At 25.3% G+C, this 11,159-nt stretch overlaps 1 protein-coding gene across 12 annotated transcripts in view; it reads left to right on the top strand.

The window, feature by feature from the left end:
• The window catches only part of LOC145248787 (kin of IRRE-like protein 1), a 2,909,730-nt gene extending 2,904,834 nt beyond the window's left edge, over positions 1-4,896 (top strand). For all 12 annotated transcript variants that reach the window (XR_013863395.1, XM_080110422.1, XM_080110421.1 and 9 more), the window contains one exon: positions 2,299-4,896. Coding sequence is in view for 11 of the 12 variants with exons in the window: in XM_080110422.1 (XP_079966548.1) it covers positions 2,299-2,425 (127 nt within the window). In the remaining variant the exon portion in view is untranslated. The remainder of the gene's footprint in view (positions 1-2,298) is intronic.
• Positions 4,897-11,159: the final 6,263 nt, after the last annotated feature.

Genomic DNA, 11,159 nt, shown 5'->3' with positions numbered 1-11,159 from the left:
ATGTATATATATGTATATATATGTATATATATATGCATATATATATGTATATATATGCATACATATATGTGTATATATATATATGTGTGTGTATAAATATGTATGTGTATATATATATGTATGTATATGTATATATATATGTATGTATCTGTATGTATATATATGTGTGTGTATATATATATGTGTATATATATATATGTATATATGTGTATGTATATATATATATGTATGTATATATATGTATGTGTAAAATATTTTTCCTGCTTTCCGGCTGACTACAATATGGTTGTGTTCAAGTCTAAAGTAAATAAGTTCTTGATGAGCCGTTCCATATAAGTTATCAAATTTACCAAATTTTCATTACTGATGATTACTATATTAACCAATTTCTACTGTACACTCTTTAACCCTTATCCTTGAGTGGCCTCTGGGCCTTGATAATGTGGTGATGCCTTTGTAAAAAAAAAAAAAAAAAAAATATATATATGTATGTATGTATATATATGTATGTATATATTTATATATATGTATATTTTTATATATGTATATATTTATATATATTTATTTTATGTACATATTATACATATGCATATTATATGTATTTATATATTTTTTATACATTATATATGTTTTTATGTATATGTTTATATTTATACATACATATATATCTGTATATCATCATCATCATCATGCGGTCCGTCAGCCTTGAGAATGACTAGTCGGGACCTCAGTGCTTTATGCTTTGCTACAGGATTTTCCACCTTGGCTCCTAACTTGCTTGTACAGTTTAGATATAGTATCTGTTGCGCATCAGGTAAACACCCTCTGAACCTTCAATGCTCATTTCCAGTGGTGCGAACCCGTGACACTTGGCAGCAGAGGAGCCACAGCTTCTGGCTGAAAGTAATCTTAATGAGGTAGACAGTCGCCCTATCGTGTCCGCTACTATGCCTTTTCTTTCTGGATGAGGTTCCATAGCCTTTTAACGAAAATTGCAAGGCAGCAGTAGGATTTGAAGTCAGGGTTCTCATCTCTTAGCCTTTTGCTGTGATAAAACCCACAAGGCAGTGATGTTTCATTTTGGGTTTGGTTCTCCTAGTCTTCGCCCAACCAAGGGTACCCACAAGAGAGTGGGGTGGGGGTTGGTAGTATGCCAGGGTGTGTCCACACATCGGTGGGTCATGACGCACTACCTCTGAGGTCCCTTACTACTCCAAGATCTCCTACAGGTTTAGCTTGGGGCCGCAAGGCATCCAGTTATCGTGTGTGACCAACATGGAGGTCTTTATGATGGAGAGGCTATGTACTGGCAGGGAACACATGCATAGCTGCTCCCTTTTCACCACGAGGTTAACCAGTGGTGTAAGCTGAAAACGAGAAGGCAGGCAAGCATGAACTTAATACTAACTTATACCTAACACATCAGACGTATATATATATATATATATATATATATATATATATATATATATATATATATATATATATATATATATATGCATATATGATAGGGATTATTATGGAAGAGCTAATAATAAAAGAAGCAAAAACTAGTGAAGATAGGAGAGAAGATAGTAACAGGAAGTAGGGGATACGAAAATACATATAGGGTAATTTTTGCAAAAGTAAGTTTGTTTTGGGTCAAATTTTATAAATATGTTTAAATATATATTATTTTGGAATATCCCGAATCGTTTGACTATTTGAAAATTAATTTAAACCTATACCAAAACAAAGACTACTTTTTATATAATTTATTTTTTGATTTTTTTATATAATTTACTTTTTTGATTTTTTTATATAATTTACTTTTTTGGATTTTTTTTATATAATTTACTTTTTTGATTTTTTATATAATTTATTTTTTTGGATTTTTTTTATATAATTTACTTTTTGGATTTTTTTATATAATTTACTTTTTCGATTTTTCAGAAAGAAAATATAATTTTATTATTTAGTTTTTCTTGAGGAACGGTGTTTTCTCAAGTGTAAAATTAGCTATTACTTAAAAACAAAAAAAAGACAATGATAGAAAATTTCCCCTTTAGCTAATATTTTAGAGCTTTACTTGAAGAGAGAGAGACGCGTTTCTTAATTCTAAAATAATTGATAAAAAACTGAAACTGATATATTTTTTTAAGAAGCAGGAAAAGAAAAAAGACCATTTTTTTCTATTTCTAAATATGTCACTTTTTTTCTCAAATTGTTTATTTCTGGGAGAAAATATCTTTATTTATTTATTTTTTTTATGCTAAAGTTTTAATGTGAAACATTTTTCAATCAAATTTTCTCTTTCAGGTATGAATCAAATTACAATCGAACGTATGTGCCAAGGAGCTTCAAATCTGAAATCACTGATACATTCACTATGCCAAGACTCCCACCTGCAGATTTATCAAACACCAAGTTTGCAACTAATGTATAAACAGCTATTCTTGTTGTTGTTATAATGGTGATGTTTCTCTCCTCCTTTTCCATAACAGCCATTGGTTGAGTGACAACTACTACTATCTTTCAACTACGACTGTCTTTCTTTGATTATATATATATATATATATATATATATATATATATATATATATATATATATATATATATATATATATCTCCCCTTCACCTGCTGCAAAAGGAATTGAAAGGAGGCAACAGGCTCTTTGTACTCCAGTCACTTGTCACTTAGTGGGGAGCCATTTGGAGATATTTTAAATGATCTGTGTTTCACTTCAACTACTCAGTGACTTATCATAATTGTTGTTGAGTTTTGCATATGTTTGTATTTGTTTTTGCATTGAACTTGATGCAATGTGCAAATAGAGACTATTTGAAAGAAAAAATTATATCAATATGAAACAAAATTTCACTGTGTTCAAATAAAAAAATATTTAAGAAAAAACTCGAACATAACAAATTGAACTATAGGTCAACAAGATAAACTTCATTTATTGTATCATTTAGCTGACAATATTTGTGTAAATATGCATAAATGCATGCATACATCTAACTTTACAGCACTATAAATCTAAGAGAACATATATATATATATATATATATATATATATATATAAATAATGTAAGAACTTTTTCTAACCTCCTCAGCCTTTAAATACAACAATTCTGATTTTTTTTCTATGGAATAACCTCCAGAAAATCGAGTGTGACTTTTGTATTGTTGATTCTCTTAAATTACTATAATACCAATTAAATTGATTGAATACTAGAAAAGAAAGAGAGATTCTAATACCATTCCAATGGTATGTTAATGCATTATGTTTTGGTAAGCTGAAAGAGTTTAAAGCTTAATGTTCAAATCAAGAGAAAACATTTATTTATGAAAGTATTAAAATGTAATAAAATTGCCTTCTCTAAACAATGCAAAAATAATTTATTAATAAACAATTGCTTATTTTATGCATAAAGCATTTTATATGTGCTTGTTTTTGTAAATGAAATGTAAGAACATAAAATTGTTAATTGCAAGTATTAAAAGGAATTTATAGTTTTAGGATAGAACAAAAAAGGTGCAAGTACGTGATTAAAATTATTATTCTTTCTCTGTCCTCTTTTAATTTTAGAGATTAATCCTATTCTTTCTATGCATTTTTTATACAATAAAACTAGGTCACTTGTAGGTGTGAAACTGAAAATAGAGTTACATGTAGTAACAATCGAGAGTTAACAATCAAGATTTAACAATCAATTTTCACTATAAAATAAATTCAAAACGAAGCAAAACTGGATTTGACAAGAATTTAAAAAAATACCAATAATGCAAAACAATGAAAGATGCACATCAGTTTTTCAAGTATTGAAAATATCTAAGAGGCTTTTTCATTACTGACACTTGACCTGCAAACGGAGCTTGCAGGTAAAATATTTACAGCAAATGTTTCAAATAATTGGAAAAAAATAAAACTTCAAGAAAATTCAAAATATATTTTCATTCAAACAAGCATTTTTTTCTTTTGTTTCTATTTAAAACTATTTTGTGTAAAACACAGATAAAATAAAGATGAAAATTGAATTAAAAACAAAAACACCACAAAAAAAAAAAGATTTCCTTTTAATTTTTTTTAATATCAATTGTGATATTTTTTCTTTTAATTCCAAACACTGCTGTGCTGACCATAAAATTGTTCCATTCAAAAACACAACCCAGGACATTGGTGTTTGAACACTTGTGGCACATTTATTTTGAAATGAGACCAGATGTTCTCGTTTTCAGATTTAGTTTTACTTTCAGACGGTAATGAACATTTTGTAAAAATATAATGAACCAACACAAGTGGCCATGTTCCATTCAGATTTTCATTGTTCAAATATTTTCTGTTTGTTTTTTTTTTTGTTTTCTTTTATTTTGTAATTTTTGTGTATGTTTAAATTTGTGTGTGTGTGTTTTTATGAAATTTCCATTTTTTATGTTTGGCTTTTTTGTAATCATTATTATAAAACTTGATTCCAAATTGTGCTTATTTGCATGCTTGGATAGGAATATTTTGTAAGAAAAGAAATCAATGGATTTATAATATTTTCAGCAACATTCAAACAAAAACTGTTTTAGAAATATTGATGCTTGCATTGATAAAGATTTTTAAAGGCAAATTGACAATTGTGGATCAGCAGTCAACTGCTTTTATTTTTAATCACTTGAACTAAACATATGAGAAAAGTGTTAAAAACTGATTTAAAAGAAAAAAACAGATATGTGTTGTTAAAGCTAATAATGTTGACAATATATAACAGTAGGTCAGGCAGATCTGACCATTGTGCAACAAAAGAGACATGATTAGTTTTGGAACCTTTCCCAAAATGGTGGAGGTCACATAGGTTTGTATATCTCACATACCTTAAAGATCAGATGATCTCTTCATTAGATTTATAATAAAGAACTGTCCAAACTATTTGTGTTTGTGTTTTATATAAAAAAATTTTTTATACGTTTACATATTTAGTTATTTTTATTCAAAGAAATTTTAGAATAAAATGCATTATTGTTAAGTCATAAAAAACGATTGATGGTTAGTGCTAAAAACGAAAATAGAGTGATTGTGCTTTCTTTTTAAGTGTGTAAGTGCCTAAAAAAAAATCATGATTTTAATTTGAAAAACTTCTAAACTCATTTTTTTTATTTTGTTCTTATTTATCCTATTGCGCTAATTTTATTTAATATGAAATAGTTATTCTAATAATATATTTTTAATTCTTCATAAATTGAAAATATTTCACAAATTTGATTCTTTGTTTTTCAAATATTGCAGAATTTTACCCACAGAAAAATTTCAATCACAATTTCTCAGAATAATTTGCAAATCACTATTGAAAATGAGGTGGTTTACACTCAATTTTGTGATTTCCATAAATTTAAACTGAAAAATGAATGAAATTGCCAGCGAGTTGATTTTTAAGCATCAAATTTAAAGTATTTCAAACAAAAAAAACATACAATGGAACATTTCAGATATGACTGTACAACCGTCAGGTTCACATAAACTTGTTTCAAGAAACATTAATCAATACTGAATGTACTACTGCAACAGAGTTAATCAATTTAATTAGAATAATTCCATGAGTTTAAACGAGATTTCATTATTTTATTTTATTATGTTCGAAACCATTGCCAAAAGGGAAAATATTATGGAAAAAAAGACATTTGCTTCATTCGAAACCTAAACACTGATTTCATAATTACTCAACCATTTGTTTGATTATATATATGTATATATATATATATATATATATATATATATATATATATATATATATATATGTATATGTATAAACATATATGTTTAAATATATGTGTATATATGTATAAATATGTATGTATATATACTTATGTATGTGTATGTATTATATATGTACGTATAAATGTATATATATATATATATATATATATATATATATATATATATATATATATATACATACATATATATATTTTATTCGGTTGCCAGTATTTTAGAATAATTATGAGGAAGTGAACCATAGTGTGAATTCAATCGACTAAAATAAGATGGAAAACGGGGTGAGAAAAAGGAAAAAAAATGGGGAAAGTTACATGTAAAAAATGTACAATTCAATAAAATAAATAAGTTGATTAAAAACAAGATCGTTATATATATGTATATATATATATATATATATATATATATATATATATATATATATATATACATATATGCATGTATATATATGTATATATACATGTGTATGCATATACATATACATATGTATATATACATATATATATATATATGTATATATACATGTATATGTATATAGATGTGTATATATGTATAGTTATGTACATATGTATATTCATGTATATCTATATATATATATATATGTATACATATGTATGTGTAAATGTACATATATTTATGTGTATATATTTATGTATATGTATATATATGTAAATATGTATAAATGTGTATATATGTATGTATATGTATATATATGTAAATGTATATGTATTTATATGTATATGTGTGTATATATATGTATAATTATCAGTATATGTGTGTATATATATGTATAATTATCAGTATAAATATGTATATATATATGTATATATATATATATATATATGTAGACATGTATATATATAAGCATATGTATGTATATATATCGGTATATATATGTATATATATATATATACACATATATATGTATAAAAATGTATATATATATATATATATATATATATATATATATATATATATACACATTTATATATATATATATACCCATATATTTATACATATGTATGTGTATATATGTGTGTGTATATGTGTATATATATATTTATGTATATATTTATATATATATATAGGTATATATGTACATATATGTATTTATATATGTATATATATATATATATGTATTTATATATGTATCTGTGTGTATATATATATGTAAATATGTGTGTATATATATATGTAAATATGTGTATATGTATATATATACGTATATATATGTATGTATGTATATATGTGCATATATAAATGTATATATGTATATATATATATGTCTATGTATATATGCATATATATATTTATATATATGTATATTTATATATATATGTATATTTATATGTATATATATTTATATATATGTATATATATATTTATATAGATATATTTATATATATGTATATAGTAAGTTATAAAATGTATATGGCGATTAAGCAACACTGAATATTCCGCGTTTCATCCCCTCTGGTATTCTTCAGGCTTATGCGCATAAGCCTGAAGAATCCTAGAGTGGATGAAACGCGAAATATTCAGTGTAACTTAATCGCCATATACATTTTATAACTTACTAACTAGCTCTACCTACGTATTGAGCACTTTGAAGTAAATACTTAAAGTTTACGCGTAAATCTATATTTTTGTATATTAATTTTATTTGAGTAAATTATAGGCACCGCCAAAAATGGCCGAAAAATCAAGCTTTTGTTGTTTTTTAAAACGAAATTACATTTATTAAGATACATTATTTCTGACTAACTTTTTTTTTCCAGAAAGATAAAACCCTGAATATTATCATATAGAAAGCAGAACATTGTAAACCTTTTTCTACTATTTTTAATTAAATTTTAAATGTTAAATTTTCCCCAAAAGTTAACAATTGGCGTTTTTTGTTTTGCACAAAAAACGTATATAAATAGTTAAAAAAAATGGTTTTTGAAAGAATTAATTTGTTTATTTCTTGTCTAACTAAGATTTAGGGTGATTTTCTATGAGAATATGCAAAAATATTATAATATAAGTACCTGGATTTCAAATAATTCCACTTATTCATATAGGCAGCCAGTTACTTCGAGTCGATTTGATTACTGTTTACATTTGTGCTTGATAAGAAGCAAACTACGGAAGACCAAAAAGCCAAAAAAAAAACTTATTTTTCAGTGACGAAAATTTCAATGTATTATTAATGCTGATGCTGGCCAGTACCAGATGGGTGACCATTTGTATGAATTTGGTTTTTAATGTGTATGTGTGTGGGATCCAGGCTCCCCAAAATGGGGAGGGGGGCAATTTAAAGCAGAATAAAAAAAATTATTTCAGCGTGTTTGGTCCACCGTAGTCGAAAGGCAGCAAACGTTTCCAAACTTGATCGAAAAAATAATGATATTTTTAACATAAAGGGCACAATATTTATCAAATTGTTTTTTTTTTGTATCGATTCTTCAAAGCATGCCCTGTTTAATAATGGTCATGCATTATTCGGCTCGCTAAAAAGAAATTGTTAATTTATTTATCAAAGATTTTAAAATGGCTTTTTTCGTATGAATATTAAAAAAAAAAAATTGTTTGTTTTGCTTAACTTAAATTAATTATTTTACTTAACATATTCACCAAATTTCACACTTCAAAACTCAAAAGCGGGATAATTAAACACAATCGAAGTTCTGATATTCAGACATCAAAATAAGGTATGCAAACAAGTTTTTTTTTTTTTTTATCTATAATCCCGTCCTTTACAACAACATAATGTTTTGTTCAGTTTCAGATGATTATTTTAAGCATATTTGGAACCCCCTCAAAACAAGGGGGGATTTGTAAGCAAAAAAAAAAAATATATATATAAATATTGTTTATGAAAAATAAGTACACTGTTATAAAGTTCATTCTTCTCTTAATAATCGCTGAAAATTTCGTATTGATTGGATAATTACCTGATTTTTGGTAGATTTTTAAAAAAACGGTCCGTCAAAAAGTACTTACCTGCCCCCCCTCCCAGTTTTGGCGGTGCCTAGTAAATTAAGTAGTTATATGTATATATATATATATATATATTTATAGGAAATTTATTACTGTGAGTCCAGAATGAGTTTACAAATTGTTTCAGCTTGAGGAAAATCCTCAAAGAGGAAAAATCCAACTAGCATCGTCAGAATTCATAGATGTCCATCTATGAATTCTGATGATGCTAGTTGGATTTTTCCTCTTTGAGGATTTTCCTTAAGCTGAAACAATTTGTAAACTCATTCTGGACTCACAGTAATAAATTTCCTATATACTGCTCTGACTACACATTGAGTACTCTAGTCCGGATTTTTCACAACTGGTAAATAAATATATATATTTATATATATATGTATATATATATATATATATATTTATATATTTATAATAGATATAATAAGATTTTCAATAAGAACACAATTAAAGTCTCTTACTCTACTATGCCTAACCTTCATCAGAAAATAATTAGCTCTAATAATAATAAAATTAATAAACTACAAAATGCAACTATACAAAATACATCGGACTGTAACTGTAGAAGAAAAAATAAATGTCCCCTACAAGGCTCATGTAAAATTAAAAATGTTATCTATAGCTGCACAGTATCAAAAACTCCAAATATACAAGAACCTATCAACAGCCATAACTCAACTACCAGATTAAATAATAACACCAACTTAAATCAATCTACCGATCAATTATTAACCAACCCACCACATTACAATCCAACAATAGACCTAACGGAAAATAATCATAATAATCAAGAGGTAATATATATTGGTTCCACATCTGGCCCAATAAAACATAGAATTTCAACGCACAAACATTCTTTTAAAAATAACTCTCTATCAAACCAAACTACTCTATCCAACTATATTTGGCAACTAAAAAATAACAATATTTCTTTCAACTTAAAATGGCAAATAATTGAGACTTGCAAATCATATAAACCAGGAGATAAATTTTGTACATTATGTACAAAAGAAACCCTAAAAATTTTAAAATATGAAGATATAAAAAGCACAACCAAACTAGTAAATTCAAGACACGAGCTTCTATCGTGTAATCATAAACGTTGGTTTAAATTTAATAAATATAAACCACCTTAAATCATTAAAAATTACTCATTAGTAAAAATAGATTTTTTTTTTTTTTTTTTCTAATAAATTAAGTTAAACCAATTACCGCCCTTAGACTCGTAAATCAAATAATAAATAAAGCCATGACAATTATCTCCCCTTAAAAACTTGCAAAAAAAAAAAAAAAAAAAATACTCTCTCTCTATAGATATTAACTGTAGCGTCTCTAAATCAAAATACGCTAACGGAAACAATTTACTGCACGAGCGTCGCCCTTTTAAAATTCATCATTCAATAAAATAAAAAGCTATAGCAAACATCTAAATGACTACTTTAAATACAGTTCCTGATTTCAAAAAAAGAAAAACCAAAAGGTAATTATATATCTATATATTTTTAAATCAAATTTATTATGTAAATTCAAAATATATATTTTTTCTACTCATTTCTATCTCTAACCTATACCAATTTTCTTATTAATTTTCTTATAAATTTTAAATCCAAACCTTTTACTTCAATTTTTCAGATTCATCTGCCTTACTTTTAATGCTAGGTTTATTTTTGGTGTCTTTTCAATTCAATAGAAATCCTCCTAAATTTGCTGATGAGGAGACCGTGCTTACCAAAAAAACTATGTATAATTGTTCTACGTGACTTCATGTATACCACAAATAAAAAGCACGGATTTCCGAAACGATCGTACAGATAATTGACTTTGTTGTTGTTCCTTCTTATGAAACTGATTTTTAATTTAATTAAATTTTGATTTTTAAATTTAAAAATTTTTTTAAACTTTTAAATTATAAATCACATTACTTAATATTGAATTAGCTCTAGGACATTTAACTATCGAGCTTATTATATATCTAAATTACAACGAGCATTTCCTGTATTTTAATTAAACTAGTAATTTCACTATTACATTAAAATACACTTAGCTCTTTAGACTATTATTCTAATCTCCTTTAAATTATATATATATATATATTATTATATATATTATTATATGTATATATATGTATATATGTTTATATATATATATGTGTGTGTGTGTGTATATATATATATGCATATATATATGTATATATATATATCTTTATATATATGTCTATATATATATATGTTTATATATATATATGTATATATATAAGTATATATATATGTATATATATAAGTATATATATATGTATATATATAAGTATATATATATGTATATATAAGTATATATATATGTATATATAAAAGTATATATATATGCATATATATGTATATATATATGTATATATATGTCTATATATATGTATATATATATGTATATGTATATGTTTATATA

This window comes from Euprymna scolopes, chromosome 27 (assembly GCF_053919585.1).
Source record: "Euprymna scolopes isolate OS-2025 chromosome 27, ASM5391958v1, whole genome shotgun sequence".
NCBI classification, from domain to species: domain Eukaryota; kingdom Metazoa; phylum Mollusca; class Cephalopoda; order Sepiida; family Sepiolidae; genus Euprymna; species Euprymna scolopes.
This window is presented reverse-complemented; position numbering and strand designations above follow the sequence as displayed.